Source organism: Cajanus cajan, chromosome 4 (assembly GCF_000230855.2).
Source record: "Cajanus cajan strain Asha chromosome 4, NIPB_CcT2T_4, whole genome shotgun sequence".
Classification (NCBI taxonomy): domain Eukaryota; kingdom Viridiplantae; phylum Streptophyta; class Magnoliopsida; order Fabales; family Fabaceae; genus Cajanus; species Cajanus cajan.
Genome location: NC_138520.1, coordinates 10,000,246 through 10,018,253, shown reverse-complemented (window position 1 = coordinate 10,018,253; position 18,008 = coordinate 10,000,246). Strand labels below are relative to the sequence as shown.

Genomic DNA, 18,008 nt, shown 5'->3' with positions numbered 1-18,008 from the left:
GTGACAAATTGGGGAGAACAGAAAGTATACATGACAAATATTTATTCACAAGCATGCATATACATTTCATTTGCTTTGTACTATTTTTATGCTTACTTTAGTGTATCTTAGTGTTTATGCTTTGATATTTGTCTTTTATTTTGTATAGTTTGATTTCATTTGTTCTAATATTATCTATTATCCTTCTAGTTCAATAAGTTTAATTGCACTGATAATATTACTTTGATAATATGTATGTGTTATGAAATAGTTGTTATATCTTTCTCACTTTGATCACTTTTCTCACTTTGATCACTTAATTTTAATTGATTTAAAAAGCGATTGAGAGGAAGCTCTAATCCTAATCATAAATAAGTTTCTTCCCCCTCATCTATCTTAATAGCAAAACATTGGTCATACATCAAACAACAAAAATAAAGTTCGAACACAAACCTCATTTACTCACGTGCAAAAATTAACCCTTCCAATCCAATTAGAACACATGACAAGGAATGCAGTGTATTATCTCCTATGCGTAATAAAATCACTTACTACTTTTATCTACTATGACAATAAACTCATCTTCTATCACCACTCTTATAATTTCCTTTTATAGTTTTCTCTTCTACTTAATAAAATCATCTTCTCAAAAGTTAAATAAATTATGGATATATTATAGATAATTACTATAGTACCTTGTAATAAGATTGTTGAAAACAACGTAGGAATAATGTAAATCTGTATTATAGAAAACCTATTAGTTATAGCCTATAGCTATAGAGAAAAAATCTATCATACGAATTCAGTTTGACACACCACAAACATTTAGACACAAGACACCATTGATTTGATGGTATAAAGTTTTTTACATTCCAAATTCAAAATGGATTCAATTCCAAAAGGGAAGAGGTAATGCATTGATGGTATCAACCACATTTTGTCTCTACACTTGATGGTATAAAGTCCACTCTTGAGAGGTGGTTCGAATGACTATGAACCTTATCATTTCCCTTCTCACTGTGATCAACGTTAACTTTAAGAGAGCCTTAACATCAACTTATTTGCTAGCAAGCGCTATAAAGATTGAAAAGTGCATGAAATTATTCTTAAGATGTATTTCTCCACACTCATCCCCTTGGCCATAAAATAACCCTTAATTGTGAATTGATGCAGATAGCTCATTGTATGCGAGCATAAATGCTCATCCATAAATGGCTTCAAATTCTCCATCTGCTAATCCTCCCATTCTGCCATAACAATCATCAACGAAGACAAATACATCAAAAATCTATAGAGGATAAATGTGTAAATAAAATTATCTATGTTATATATAAAAAACTAGTTGTAAACCTATGTGATGCACATGTTTTTGGTACGAAATCTATACATTTTATACAATTCAGGAACTACCTTATTTATTTATTTTTAGTAAGACACTTTTACTCCAGTACCGGAGGGATCCTATCGGCCACGTGGACCAACACGTGTCTTGATTATGTCTTAATCAAGACAAGCACATGATTAAGACATAATCAGCCGATTAGCGTCGTATTACCTAATTTGGTAAGCTTCAGAAGAGGCCCACCACTGACAGGGCCCATAAAAGGTAGTATAAATAGGTCACTTATAATGAGGTACGTCACTGTTCATATTGGATTATCCTATAAAATCGTGTCTGTGCTGACTTGAGCGTTAGAGTGCCTTTTATTATTATTATTATTATTTTTTATAATGTGTAAGCAGAAAAAGAGTAAAAGAGGTTTATAACAATTAGTAAGGAAAAAAGGTATTTATTGTATCTCTGTATTTAATTTTTAAAAATAGTTATAGAAACAATGTTAAAGTTTAAAATAGGTTACCATTTTTTTATAGTTAAATAGTTAATCATATAAATTAGTAAGTGGGTAATTTTTTTATTTTTATTAAGGTAAATGGATAGCTATAAAAAGTGTTTTATTTAGGAGTTGTACCGGAGGGATCCTATCGACCATGTGGACCAACACGTGCCGTTCCGTTAGATACCCACGCGGATTAAAGGCAACCACGACCATACATCAACCTTGACTCTAACATCGCTCGGCATACGACCGAAGGTCGAGAAGAATCCACAAGCAACCTCGGTTCGGTTGAAGACCGGTAACAAGTACCATGTTCCCATATGTCCTACATATCGGCTCGGCCTAATGCCGACCCAGTAGGATAGCAACAATACCTGTCGGCCCGGCCAAAGGTCGAAGACATCCAACACCCCAAGCCTTTACCTGTCGGCTCGGCAATGAGTCGAGGGATAAAACAAGGATTATGGCTATAACCACAATTAATCAAGACAAGCACATGATTAAGACATAATCAGCCGATTAGCATCGTATTACCTAATTTGGTAAGCTTCAGAAGAGGCCCACCATTAACAGGGCCCATAAAAGGTAATACGACGCTAATTGGTTGATTATGTCTTAATCATGTGCTTGTCTTGATTAATCGTGGTTATAGCCATAATCCTTGTTTTATCCCTCGACTCATTGCCGAGCCGACAGGTAAAGGCTTGGGGTGTTGGATGTCTTCGACCTTTGGCCGGGCCGACAGGTATTGTTGCTATCCTACCGGGTCGGCATTAGGCCGAGCCGATATGTAGGACATATGGGAACATGGTACTTGTTACCGGTCTTCAACCGAACCGAGGTTGCTTGTGGATTCTTCTCGGCCTTCGGTCGTATGCCGAGCCGATGTTAGAGTCAAGGTTGATGTATGGTCGTGGTTGCCTTTAATCCGCGTGAGTGTCTAACGGAACGACACATGTTGGTCCACATGGCCGATAGGATCCCTCCGGTACAACTCCTAAATAAAACACTTTTTATAGCTATCCATTTACCTTAATAAAAATAAAAAAATTACCCACTTACTAATTTATATGATTAACTATTTAACTATAAAAAATGGTAACCTATTTTAAATTTTAACATTGTTTCTATAACTATTTTTAAAAATTAAATACAGAGATACAATAAATACCTCTTTTCCTTACTAATTGTTATAAACCTTTTTTACTCTTTTTCTGCTTACACATTATAAAAAATAATAATAATAATAACCACTCTCCCTGTTAAGCTTACCTTCTCTTAGTCCCTGAGTTTTTCTTCTTCACCATTTTTACCACTGATTCAATCAACACCAACCCATAATAACATATTGTTTTTTTCTTTTTATAGCTACCAAAAATGATTTATTTTTTGTTTTTTTAAAGGCATAAGTCCAAAAAAACAAAGTTAATACGACAACATATGATTTTCTCTCCACTTTTTCATTGAAGGCAGGTAAAGGTCAAATTTCACAAGTACACATATAAGTACTTTGTTGCCACGTGCAGCGTCCCCTCGACACGTGACATAAAACGTATCTCTGCATCTTTCTCCTTAAACACTGTTCTTCCGAAACAAAATACTCCAAAACCAAAACGCTGAGTAGCGCGCGAGAGTGTTTCCCTTTCCCATTTCCCAGCGGCAATGGCGAAAATCCACAAACCCTAACCCTAAAACCCCTTTCAACCGATTTTCCTCATTCTTCACGAGCAACGACGCCATGGACTTCGATCACCACCTCGCGGAGCTTTCCTCTTCCTCGCCATGCATTCCCTCCGGCGAGGACTTCCATTTCTACTACAAATTCAAGGAGTTCCGAGGCCCGATCGAGGAAATCGCGAGGAGGACGCAGTCAATGCTCGATAAAATCGGTTCCGCCGAGAATATTTGGGGCAGAGGCTCGGCGTTTCCCAGTGATGTCGACGACGCGTACGAGTGGCTTGTGAATGCGAACGAGGACGTTTTGGATCTGGTTGAAGAGTTGGTGGATGAGTTGCGGATGATTAAGAAAGATGGCGGAGAAGAATGTGAAAATGGGTTTGGGCAGAAAACGAAAGTGTCGTTTCATATACCGACGATTAAGAAGCCTCAGTACGCGTACAACATTGTGGTGAATAATGCAAACCAGCCTTTTGAGCATGTTTTGTTGGAGAAGAGTGATGATGGTCAGAGGTTTATTCATCCACTGGTTCGTTCGCTGCTCTGAATTTCTTGACTTTTTTCTCATCCTCTGTATAGAATTGAATTGGAAATTTAAAGAAACTGGGATGATTACAAGCATATTACCTTTACATGGAGTATTTTTGATATTCTGGTGTACGGACATGCACACACACATATACGCATGCAAATGCAACATAAATTTCATCACTATTTGGTATCCAACTATCCATGATGTTGTCAGAAGCTAATAACTTTTCGAAACCTTGTTAGTTTATCTTTATATTTTATATGTTGAAAAGAAAAGAACAAAATGTTTTTTTTGCTTGCGCTGTTCATCCTTGAATATTCTTTCCAATCTTGCAACTGTGATGTACTAAAAGTCCATGGTATAGTTATCAATCTTGAATAGCGGTGTGGGGCAGCTGACCCAAAAACTGCTATATTAATCAGAATAGCTGGTAGTGGGATGATTGCTAGTTTTGATGTTTTGAGATGCAAATTAAGCATGTGTTTGGAACTGCATTGCACACCCACATTAAGATGCCATGACTTCAAAGCTACAATTTGTAGCTTATGATTGAATGCACAATTTTTTTTTGCTGTAAACATGGTTCTAAATGTATGTTAAGTTGATAGAAACTAATTGTTGGGGCAGTTATGGACAGTGTTTTAGAAAATAGTTATGTATTAGAAACTCTAGGATGACAGTTGTTTGTAGAAAATAACTGTAGGTAACTTGGTAGTTATGAATTAGGATTATATATGTGATAGTAGGTTGTGTCATCAATTTGGTTCGACCTGCCAAATCAAAAGGAGGGAATTTATGTGATTAGAGAAGAATAAAACCGTGACGCATGTCTCTCCTTATTGGCCAATTTTGTGAAGTTGAGTTAAGCCCAAAACCCGACTAAAGTGGCAGCAAAACCTATCCTATATCTATTGTTGGGCTTGGGCCACCTTCAATGCCATGATCTAGGTTGATAGCCCTAGGTGTGAGGGGGGGTGTTGGAAAGCTGCTGTAATTGTGGTCACTCCAGCCCACCTTAATTGGTGCTTCTTTAGGGCCTGCATTAATTGGAGCCTCAAGGGTGGTTCTTAGTCCCACAATAAAGCTTGGATGGTCCTCATCTCACAAGTCAGTTTTGTGGGATTGATTTAAACCTCCCAAATTCTTAAGTAATATAATTAACTAATGCATCTAATAATACATATGTTTTTGTATTTTTGATATATCAATTTATATTCTATTTGATAATGATTATGGAATGAGATAATGAGTAAAATGGAAACATAATAGAAGATAGCGCTATAGTGGATAGCGGATGGTTGCTGTTTGAAACCCTAAAGAGATTTATATTAATGTATATATGCTGGAAAATAAAGAAAAATACATAATATCAAAATCATATTCATAATGAAGAACCAAATAGAAGAAAGAGAGATGAGTCTTTGAATTCATTGGCTATTGGCCAGAAAACTCGCTGGAAACTTATGGGTGTCAGTGCCTGGAAATGAAGAACCAAGATATGGATATCAGAAAACTTGCCAAAAAGTCAGCAGTCAGCAGCTGGAACAAGGGAGAAGCAGAACAGAGGAAAGGGGAGGAGCAGAATTTGCAGAACAGAGGAAGAAGTCACAGGTGCTAGGGCAAGAAAATGCGGAGTAGTGACAAAGCAAGTGAGAACAAACACAAAATGCATCAGATTCGGTAGGGACTTTACAAGTTTTACTGCCAAAAAACCTTAAAGTGACATTGGTTTCAGGGGCAAACTCAGCTTTTGGGTGTTTCCTCACTGTAGTGTCTACTCCACCTGCTATTGGCTGTGATTTTGACTGTGAAATGCACTACTCTGCCTGTGAAGGCTGGGTACAATGTGATTGGCAGTCTTTTGGAGGAGCAGTAGGGTGTTGCTCCACTCCAGTATGATTGTTGCACTATCACATATGGTTGATAATTATGGTCCAAACATTTTAGGGAGATTTAATTTCAAATGAAGTTCCCAAAAGTGGATTCAGAAACCTAAAAAGGAAGGGATTGCGAAGGGGGGAGGTTGAGCGATTCTTACAGATTGAGATGGATTTAGGGCTTGCTAGTTCTTAAATCACTGGTTGTGGATTGCATCATCGTTGTCAATCCCAGATAGTGGAGTGGTCGACCCCAAAAGTGGGATAGTAAGATTGTAGATAGTAGGATTCTAATATTATATTTATATATTAAATAATATATGTGTGCACACACACCTACCCACCCACGCAAGCACACACACACACACATATATATATATATATATATATATATAAATATAAATATCTATATATAAATATACACACATACATATATATAAGCTAAAAATAAGAAAAATAACATGAGATTCATGCATTATCATTTTCAATAATAAAATTTCATTGTACTTAAACAAAACATAACATAAAAAGTCAAGGAAACAAATTGCTTAAAGCTTAAATCATCTAAAACTAAAGCTTTAAGTAACTAAAAAAGTAAACATTAAAATTCAATCTTAATCCTCATCAAGATCCACAAATCATCCTCTCCTTCAATTTCATCACCTCCCAAGTAAAAAAGTAATGAAAAGAATAACCAAATTGTTGCTGCCATCAATAAAGAAAAATAGGAACAAAAGAAAGTGAAAGGGAAAAAAAGAAAAAAAAAAGAAGGGAACAAATATAAAAAAAAGGATAGAAGAAAAGAAGACAACAAAAATAAATAAAAAAATAAGGGTAAGAAAAAAGAAGAAAAGAAAATACTAATAGAAATAAAAAAAAAAGGAAAAAAAAACTTACTTTTTGAAGAAGACAAGTGTTACAGACTTGTCAGAGAAATGTTAGAGTTGCTTGAGAAGACGGAAGTCGTGGGAGAGGGGAGATCCGTTTGAGAAAAAGAGGAGGAAGGAAAGTTAGGGTAGTGAGGAAGGAGTGTGACGCCCACTAGGTCAAGAAATGCTCTCTTGTCCCACTTTGTTTCACACAAAGAGAAGATTCGATGGAAAGGACAAAAATACCCTCACTTAGTGAGGGTATTTTCAATTTTTTGCTGATTGCTGCCCTAACACCCAACTACACCCCCCTGTTTCGTCTCTTGTGTTCGCTTTGGCCACTCCATTAAATGCACCACAAGTTTTTTTGTAGCAGCGGATGACAATGGGGTCCCTTGGGGGTGAATAATATGCTCCCTATCCTCACCCCGTATTTGTCCCATACCTACATGGGTATCTGATAAGCGGGTACTTGCAAATTTTATTAATACACCTAGTATCCATTGATATCCTTGGATACTTGTGATTTTTTTAAGAAATTAAAATTAGAATAAAAGTATTAAAAATAATTTTAAGTTTGTATTTGAGATTAATGTTAATTCTATTGAAATATTAAAGATAAATAATTGATATTAATTTTTGAAGTTGCATGTGCGTTAGTTTGTTGAAATATTTAAAATAATAAAAACACAAAATAAACAATAACATAAAATATATCAATCTTACAAGTTAAAATGAAAGTATGATACATTATGAAAATAACAGGGAAAGCAAATAATAGGAAAAGTAGTATAGAATAGGTGATTTTGGATTGTTTACTTTTATATATATAAGAGTATTTAAGTAATAATTCTTAGTGGGTACCTTAGTTATGGATATTGGATCCTTTTCATTTATAAACGGGTAGAAAAATATTCGTACCCATTACTCGTGGGTATCTATTTAAGCTATTTATTTATTATTCATGGTGGATTCTACTCGTGGGTACCTACGAGTGTGGGTTTTTTTGCCATCTGTAGTCATAATAGGGGCCTCTCCAACCTTGATTGATAACATAGGGTTGTGTGACACATATTTGTCCAGAAAGAAGGGTCATTGAAGTTGTGTGAAGAGAAGGAAGTTTTTAAGGCCTAAAAATCCACAAAATGGGTTTCCTTGCGTATGGGTTGCTCAACCCAACGTCTTCAACCCATGAAAGCTCGTTGATCTTGATTGTAAAGGAGCATGGAGAAGGAGGAAAATTTGTAGGATGGTATATAGTAAACTCGCAATTTTGGCAACCTTGTCTATGATTGTTTGACAAGACATTTGAGGAGCTTATAAGCTCTTTTGAGTAACTTATAAGCTCATGTGATCAAAATAAGTTTGTCTGTTACAAGAGCTTAGGCCGTTTGGATAAAAACAACTTAATTAAGATTTTATTCAGTAAGTTTTTATTATATAAGAATTTATGTTATAAGTGCTTAAAAATCAGTCAGCTCTTTGCATTTGGATGTACATGTTAAATTAGCGCTTGCACAGTTTTAAAGTGTTTGGTTGTATTGTTACATAAGCACTTGGAAGATATATATATATATATATATATATATATATATATATATTTTTTTTTTTTTTTTTTTCATTTTAAGAATTAAAAAAAATCTTTTAAAAATAAAAACTAACTAAATAATTAATATACTAACATTGACTATTACAAAAATGTTAAAAATAAGAATCACTGCTCTCTATTTTCTTAGTTTTAATTTTAAAAATTAAGTATCATAAATTAAAAAAAGTAAGACACAGAAAATTTCACCATGCACCTATCAATAATTTTAGAAGTTAGAATATTTCATGATCAAAACATGATTAAAATATAAATTAAGGTGTTAAAATTAAAATATCACACACACACACTCATATATATATATATATATCATAAAATAATGATATAAGATTAAAATATTCACCATCCATATATATAAATAAATCTATGTATATAAAGAAGTAAATCATTACAAAAATTCAACCACTACACAATTTTGTAAAAGAAAAGATATATTTTTTTAATAGTAACACACAAAAGAAATTACTATCAGCACATAAAAATTTAAAATTGTTTAATTAAATTATATTTCTAAGTGAAAAAGAAGAAAATATTAAAAATAAAAATAAATTACTAGCAACAAATAATTATAATTCTTTTGTACACTACAGAAGCTAGTATTTATATTGAATTAGTTGAAGAAATGGAAAATATAATAATTTAGGAAAGAAAAGTAAAAATAAAAATCAAGTATATTCTTTATATTTGGCCTTGCTAGGATTTGGGCATTTTTATATGCTTTGCATAAGCTATTCCTATACGCTATCTTGGAGAACTTATGAAAATAAGTTAAAAACATTTTATTGACAGGTATTTTATAAGCTCTCCCAAACACTCATAAACACTTATAACATAAGATAAATTCAAATAAGTTGTTTATTAGTTCTTTCAAATGGGACAATATTTTAGCTTATAGCTTATTTTCATAAGTTCCTAGTTTTTTTTTGTTATCCTTTTAATTTACTTAAAATTCTTTTTTACATTTTTTAATTTAGAAATCTTTTTGCCTATCCTGTCATTCTCTCTCTCTCTCATTATAAGTTAATTAAATTAATTTATATATTTTTTTGTAAAAAAATCACATAAAACTAATGGTAAAACAACCAGAGTCATCTTTCTTAGAATAGTGGATTGAAGCCTAACTCAACCCTACAAAATCGGCTTGTAAGGTGAGGGTTGCTTTTTACTTATATACTATTCAATTGCCTAATTTCTTGTCGATGTGAGACTTGGGTTTTTCCCAATACACCCCCTCACGTCCAGCACTATTGGGTTTGGTACGTGGATAAATGGTGGGTGGCCCTTTTAATGATCTAGGATTGGCGGGACTTGGGTTTTTCCCAATACATCCCCTCACGTCCAGCACTATTGGGCTTGGTACGTGGATAAATGGTGGGTGGCCCATTTTTAAGAATCTAGGATAGCTCTGATACCATATTAGAATAGTGGATTGAAGCCTAACTCAACCCTACAAAACTGGCTTGTAAGGTGAGGGTTGCTTTTCACTTATATACTATTCAATTGCCTAATCTCTAGTCGATGTGAGACTTGAGTTTTTCCCAATAATCTTTTACTTTCAAAACTTATAGACTGCCAAATTGAGAATGATCAGGTAAAAACATCAAATTTTCACTATTCCTTTATAATAAAAATATTAAAATTATTGTCCTAATTTTTAGTATGATAAAATATAAGAAATAAATTAAAATATTGAATGTGGTATATATATATATATATATATATATATATATATATATATCCTTTTATGTCTTTTTTATATTTATGAGTTAGCTTGTCAGCTAATTTTAGCAAGCACTTTCAATTCAACCTCTTAGCTTATAAGCTTTCAGTTAACTTATAAGCTAGTTTTATCAAACACACACCATGTATGTGCTAACAAAAATATTTCATAATTTTTCTAATGTTTTCTTCTTTGGGTTCAGTTGGATTTTTAATTCTGGATTAATGTTCTTTTGCTCGAAAACCAATTCATAAATTGTGCTAGACATGTCTCATTCATTTTATTACATTTCCACATGTGCTATTTTAGCCACTGATGATTTTTTTTTTCTTTAATTATATTAGTCTGACTGGATTTGTACCCAATTCATGTGAAAGAAAATTCATAGCAAAACGAAAAGCATAATTCTTGATCTATTGTTTCTTGATTATATTCTATAATAATTAATTTATATTTCAGGAGAAACTCTCGGCTTTGGATTTTGTTGATAAAGAAAATCTTGAGAATCTTGTGCCAGTAAAGCCTCCCTCAATGGAATGCACCCCTTTCAAGTTTGTGGAGGATGTCAAAGGATTGAAGGAGTTGGCTGCTAAGCTATCTTCGGTTAATGAATTTGCGGTATTCATTATGTTTTACTAAAAGCTTCCTTCATTTATACTACTAGATTCTTGTTTATGTGGGTTGATTGTACACTTAATTTAGAGCTTGTTTCGGATTATTATTCATTAGCAGAACCATATTTTCATCTCTAATATGTGCATCTGCAATGATTTGTAATACATAATCAAAATTTGTGCATTCACTTTGTATCTTGTTTTTAAGCTGCACAAACCTTGATGCATTACTTCGTATTCAGATATCTACATTTCTTTCATTGTATTCTGTTGTCATTTTATCTTGACTTGGAATTTTTAGGTGGATTTGGAACATAATCAATATCGGTCTTTCCAAGGTTTGACTTGCTTGATGCAAATCTCAACTAGGAATGAAGATTTTATTATAGATACTCTGAAGGTCCGCAATCATGTTGGGCCATACCTGAGGGAAGTTTTCAAGGACCCTACCAAGAAGAAGGTCAGATGCACATGATTGATGTTTCTGTAATTCATCAGACTTGCTTCTTTTTGTTGACTGTAATTATGGTTAAGTAGGTTCTGCATGGAGCAGATCGAGACATTGTGTGGCTGCAACGGGATTTTGGCATTTACGTTTGTAATATGTTTGATACTGGCCAGGTTTGTTTGTAAAGCTCAGGATGTTCAAATTGAAATTACTCCCCTTATTAGTTTTATCAAGTAAATGAAATTGTACAATGAGTTATATAATTGTTACCACATTGTTTCTTTACTTATGGGCAGTTGATTCTGGCTCTGCATGTAGAGGGCATGCAATAAATATTTGCTGAACTAGTATTTGTTTTACAGATGAATTTGTCATGTAAATTCATCCCAAAAGCTTAATTATTGGGTGAAATAACATGAATTGTTTTTATATATACCAGCTATCTGTGGTTATTTTATTTTTAATTTATTTCTTCAAATTGTCATCCAAGAAGAATTAGCTTCATAAAATAATGAGTGTTGGGTTGTGTTTAATGTTGGATGAATTTGCTGCCTTAGAGTAATAAGATATGATTGTTTTGCTGCAGCTTGAAGAAAAATGCTGGCAATAAGCCCCCTGTCATGCGATCTATGTCAGCTTTGCTTTTGTTTGAGCCTTTTCTACTTGTCTGGTCTAATGACTATGAGTTTCTTCACCTGATTGTAGAGTTTCTTTTGAAATGGCCATTTATATGAATATTCTGAGACATATTTCCAGGATTTTATATTAAACTCATGCTACACTCATATTTGCAAGATCAAAATTTGGCATAACCCTGAATAAAATATTTCAGTGCTCAATTTTCATGCATGCATGTGTTGATCTGTTCTATGACATTATGATATGAATAAAAAATAAGCTTTAAAGTTCTATTGCTTTTGATTATTGTTGTCATAATTCATGTTCCTTGATCACATAGTGAGAATTCATTCTATAAGCTGCTCTTCTTTTTGTCAAGCAAGACTAATATATATTTAATTTTGTTGCTCAGGCTTCAAGAGTGTTAAAGATGGAGAGATATAGTCTGCAATATCTTTTGCAACACTTTTGTGGGGTTACTGCAAACAAAGAGTATGCTGTTTTTACCTTTTGGAATTACCCCCTTTTCCAGTGTCTTAACACAGAAGCTTTATCATTTCCTATTGAATAACTATTCCTTTTATTCTTACCAACATTGTGGAAGGTTGACAAGTCAACTCCTTGCAGATACCAAAATGCAGATTGGAGAATACGCCCTCTTCCTGAAGTGATGCTAAGGTGCAACTGTGTTTTATAATTATCACACTTTATCCATTCTTGATTCTGCACGTGCTTTAGTTTTCAGCTTGCCTTCTATTTTTTCAGTAGTGCTGGTTTTTGGATGTGTATTATTATAATATCTATAATAAACACAAGGTATGTGGTCCAGGTTTCTGGAGATGGGTCTTATAAGTTGTCATGTTCCTTGTACTCAGCTGGGGTTTATCTGTAGTTCACCTTGGAATAAGAGTTTGGCATTTATTTTAAGCCAATTCGGTCATGATCATGTGGGCATAAGTTTCATAATGAAGCTTTTAGTTGGTAGTTATAATAAATAGGATACTTGGTTTGGGCCTAAGCCCAACATGTGGGCTGAATAGAGAATTAGTTATAATTGCTGATGTGGCCAAGTTAGTTAGAGGATGCAACAATTATATAAGGAGTGGACATAGGTAGGTGGAAGGGTTTCGGTATATTTTTAGTTAGAACTTTAGAGAGGTTGGGCACAAAGAGAATCATCTCTTCTCTTAGGAGCAATAGCTCTGGGGTTACAGGGGTCTTTTCTCCTGTAATACATCTAATTTTCCAATAAATAATACACTTTCTGTTTCTCTTTAATTTGGGTTCCTATCAAGTTACCACCCCAAAATTCAAGGACTCAATGCACCAATGAGCTGACTGAAGGTGTCATTCATTTGGGCTTCATTTTTTTGAAAAGATATGACTAGAAGTATCATTCAAATGTACTCTGAATTTTACATACAACTACTTTGCTGCTTACTAACAATGAAGGTAACATGATGGACAAAGAAATAATGGGATGTGGGAAATGCGTGTTAGGATTATATATATTTGTATTTATAGAAAAGGGGGATATTCAGAATTGTGTAACTGTAAATTATAGAGGGATAAGACTCATGAAAGGTGATTGAACATAGATTAAGAGAAGAGATTGGGACTACATGGAATCAATTTGGATTTATGCTAGCTAGGTTTACAACCTTGAGTTTTTACTTGTTTAATGTCTTGGACGTGCTTACAAAGGACATACAAAAGATTATCCCTAGCATTCTCTTTGTGATAGCGATGTACCTACCAAGCTTTAAAGAAAGTTTTATCTTATTATTATACTACAATCTATATTTTATGGTAGTAAATATCATAGTTGTCAATCCTAGATAGTGCCCGACCTCAAAAGTGGGATAGCAGGATGACCTCTATTCTAATATTATATATATTAAGTAATTAATTAATAATTTATAATATATATAAAAATAGAAAAATAACTCAATTTATCATTAATTATTTTCAATAATAAAAATTCATGGTACTTAAGTGAAACATAAAATTGAAAGTTAAGGAAACAAAATGCTTAAAGTCTTATATTAAATTTTTTGTTACTTAAAATGTTCTCTAAACTATAATAATTAAAAATAAAGGGAAGTAAAAATAAAATTTAACTAAATTAATCCCATCAAACCAAACCAAAAAAGAGAAAATAAAGATAAAAACATTTGGGCCCATTGGCCCAATTTTCCCAACCCTAATTTGTTTATTGTATCCCTAAGACCCCATCAGCCAGGCACTTTGTCCCCTCCCCCATTAGAAGATTAATAGAGTCGTCGAAGAAGACAAAGCTGTCAAAGAAGACAGGAGATCCATCGAAAAAGAAGACATAGTCGCAGCCTGTCGAGAGAAGTAAGGAGATGTTAGGGACTTTGGGCACAAGGTTGGTGAGGACTGGCCCAAGTCGACACACATAAGTCGAAAATAAGAGAAAAAGAAAGAAAGCATTTGAATGGAAAGACAAAAATACCCTCATTAAGTGAGGGTATTTTAAATCTTTCGAGACTGCTCCAAACTTGTCACCTTAACTCACGATCATGCCACCCTGTCTGCAACTTTTGCGCCAGCTCCCATTGCTCTAGTAAAATGCCTTGCATCAAGTTTTCTGTTGCGGCACAAGAAGGATGAAATGTGGAATGATTGTATTCAAAGATTGAGTAGTTATTGGCATGACACGTATTGAGGAAAAGATGATAGAACATTGATTAATGTGGCTTGGAGTTTGGAAACATGCAAATAAGGTCATTGGAGGCTCCAATGAGGAGAGTAAATCACATGTTTTTTGTTAGCCATGTGATTGTGAGAAAGATTTGGAGGAAATATTAAAAGGGGTCTTATGATGAATGATACCTTAAAAATTCAGGTTTTAATTAAGCCTAATAAGGTTATGCAATCTGTAGCTAACCTCACCCAGTGGGATAAAATCGTAGTTACCAATGGCGATCGGAGCAGAGTGGAGCGGCTTAGTGCCACTACAAAAAGCTTGATGCGAAGCGGTTTCTTCTCTGACGACTCTATCTTTCTTTGGTGGATCTCATGTCTTCATCTCTAGCGGCTTCATCCTCTTCTTTGATGACTTTGACAATTGAATCTTCTAATGAGGGAGATCGGCAGTAGAGTGGCTAGTTGATGGGGTCTTAGGGTTACAATATACATACAAATTAGGGTTGGGAGAATTGGGCCAATGGCTCCAAATGTTTTTTTTTAATTTTTTTAAAAAAAAATTTGGTTTGGTTTGATGGGTCTAATTTGGATAAATTTTATTTTTACTTTTCTTTATTTTAATTATTGTAGTTCAGAGAACATTTGAAGTTCCAAAAATTTTAATATAAGACTTTAAGCATATTGTTTCCTTAACTTTCTATTTTATGTTTTGTTTAAGTACTATGAATTTTTATTATTGAAAGTAATTAATGCATAAATGGACTTATTTTCTGTTTATATATATATATTATTAATTATTTTAACATTTTTATATATTTATATATATATATATATATTTAATATTAGAGTAGCGGTCATCACGTTATCCCACTTTTGGTGTCGGCTGCTCCACTATTTGGGGTTGACAACTATGGATAAAACTATTAAATAGAGTTTTCAATTTTTAATTGGTAGCTTAGTGGTTTTTTCTGGAAACTTAAGATATTTAGTAAATGATAGTTTATGTTTGAGGTTGGGATTATTTGGATACCAAGTTGGCTGTTTCTTAGTGCTAGTAGGGTTTCACTGTTATAAGTTGCTGATATACTTGGATACTCTGCGTATATTTTGGAATTGAGTGTACTAATTCATTTTTTCCGTTCTTCCTCCTTTCTATATTTACTTTTAACCTTCTCGATCTTTCTTCCTATGTGTGCGTTTTAAGATCTTAGGTGATAATGACTTGTATGTTGTCCTTGTGATTTGTATTATTACTACAATCTAATGAATTATTATTCTGATGATAGATATGGCAGAGAAGATACACACTATCTGCTTTATATATACGATTTAATGAGGATCAGATTATTTACACTGTCTAAGGAATCTGAAGGTTCTGATAATCTTCTGCTGGAGGTAAGTTAATACCAAACTAGCTAAATGAACATGTGATCTATCAATTATTTCATCTGGCCATTGGTTGCTCCTTTGTTCCCCTAGTCTACTCCTTTTTTCCCCTAGTCTAATTTGTCTCAACTATTTTATCTTTTAACCATACATAAAACATGCTGTAGTTGATCAGGCCTGTTTGACATTTGATTGCTGGCCAATATTTCAACTACAGATAGTTGAAAAGGAAACATTAATGGGGAATAATCTTGATATTATTGCTTCATTAGAAATACAATCTTGAATCTACTTATATAGGTCAATGATAATCAAGAAGGCAAGAAATAGGGAAATAAAATATCCTAATAATTTCAGGTAATCAATCTCTGTCCTAAATTACTGCTAATTACAAGGAAAATATTTTGTAATAAAAAATTAACTACATATTTAGGACACTCCTCAAGTTGGTGAATGAATGTTAATCATTCTCAGATTGCAAGTTAGCTAATGAAACTGTCTGGCAGACAGCCCTTAGTTAACATGCTTGGTAATTGATGTCTGGTGGGAATATAGATAGTTGTTATCAACCATAGTTGTCAATAGCGGCCGAGCGACTGCTATAGCAATGGAGCGGCATGGAGCCGCTACTGTAACACTGTCATGATGCATTTTAATGTCACAGCTGGAGCGGTGTGAAATGGTGCCCCTGTTCGAGAAACACTCCCTTTCGCTGCACGACCCTATCTTCTCTCCCATTCTCGACCCCTTTGCCATTGCATCTTGTAGATGTCGAAGATCCACTCCCACCAACAACCTCCATTGCCAACAGACACTTCCCTAGCGTAAGGGTGTGTGAAGAGTGGAGTTGTAGTTTATCTAGGGTTTACAAGAAGAAACAAAGATGAAAAGCAGAAGAGTCAAAGAAGACAAAGAGAAGCATATTGCATTTGTCTCATTTCAAAATTGCACCAATTATGTGGTCAGTATCTATTTTCAATTTAAAATAATGATTTTTTAAAACCATCTTTAACAAATAGAAAAGTTAGGCAAAAGAAAATTATTAAAAATTATATTTTATAAATTAAATTTAAATTTAAAAAAGCCTTGTGTATTTATTTTAGATAATACCTTAACTATGTTGCACTTATATTTTAAAAAAATTAAATTATCTACACTCATAAGTTATTTATAGTTTTTAAATAAGCATAGCATATAATGTAAAAAAACTAAATAATAATAATAAATAATAATAGTAATAAAATTTAATAAATTATGTAAAACATAACAATTTTTTTTTGTTGGTGTACAAAAAGTTTAGATTAGGATAAGACATGATTCAATGCAAGACTAGAACTAACCACCAACATTTTTGAAGATTTCCAATGGGATTATAGATTTCTTACCCCATTTCTAGCACAAGTTTGCATGGAAGGATATAAAACATAAGGTAAGCTAGATTCAATCCCAGATCCTAGTTATAGTAGGAATGAAGACTTTATATTTTATGTTTTGTTCAAGTACAATAAATTTTTATTATTAAAAATGACTAATGCAAGAATTGAGTTACTTTTCTGATTTTGAGCTTAATATATATATATATATATATATATATATATATATATATATATATACACATATACACACACACACACTCACACATACACACACACCCACATACATTAGAATAGCAATAGTCTTGCTATCCCACTTTTGGGGTTGACTGCTCCACTCAACTATTCGGGATTAACAACTATGTTATCAACCCACTGCCAGTTTTTCCTTTATAAATTGTCAGTCTATCTTAATGTGTAGTGCTGTTATGTTGCACAGGATTATGGGCAATATTGATTGTGGATTTGTAGTCACAAGACAATACCATATTACCTTCAAACCTTATCTTTAAATCATCTAAGGATATTTTAGTTGGAAATAGGAATGTTTGAGGGATAGGAACTCCTTTAATGTTTATTTTTCCAAGTTGCCTTGATACTTGGTATGTATAGTTAGGTTCAATGCATCATAAGAAGTAGTGTTATCTTAATTTTTTTCTCTTGTAAATTGTTTTGGCATTAATTATCTTTGTTGAATATAAATTTATCCATTCCGCTGGGAAGAATTATCACTCAAGCATATTCAGAAAATATTTGTTTTTCTCTTTTTAACATGGTATCAGATCTCCGGATTTGACAGGA

General features: G+C 33.3%; 1 protein-coding gene and 1 long non-coding RNA gene across 2 annotated transcripts in view; one reads left to right on the top strand and one right to left on the bottom strand.

Moving 5' to 3' along the window:
• Positions 1-701: 701 nt before the first annotated feature.
• Positions 702-7,203, bottom strand: LOC145956692 (uncharacterized). The gene is made up of 2 exons (XR_014432929.1): positions 6,801-7,203; positions 702-1,226 (listed from the first exon to the last, which is right to left on the bottom strand). It is a non-coding gene; the product is annotated as an uncharacterized LOC145956692 (long non-coding RNA).
• LOC109795936 (protein RRP6-like 2) overlaps positions 3,360-18,008 on the top strand; it is a 28,175-nt gene continuing 13,526 nt past the window's right edge. Inside the window, exons 1-7 of the mRNA XM_020355502.3 lie at positions 3,360-4,023; positions 10,558-10,716; positions 11,014-11,172; positions 11,250-11,333; positions 12,191-12,270; positions 12,406-12,456; positions 15,735-15,843. Coding sequence (XP_020211091.1) covers positions 3,556-4,023; positions 10,558-10,716; positions 11,014-11,172; positions 11,250-11,333; positions 12,191-12,270; positions 12,406-12,456; positions 15,735-15,843 — 1,110 coding nt within the window. The 5' untranslated portion in view covers positions 3,360-3,555. The remainder of the gene's footprint in view (positions 4,024-10,557; positions 10,717-11,013; positions 11,173-11,249; positions 11,334-12,190; positions 12,271-12,405; positions 12,457-15,734; positions 15,844-18,008) is intronic.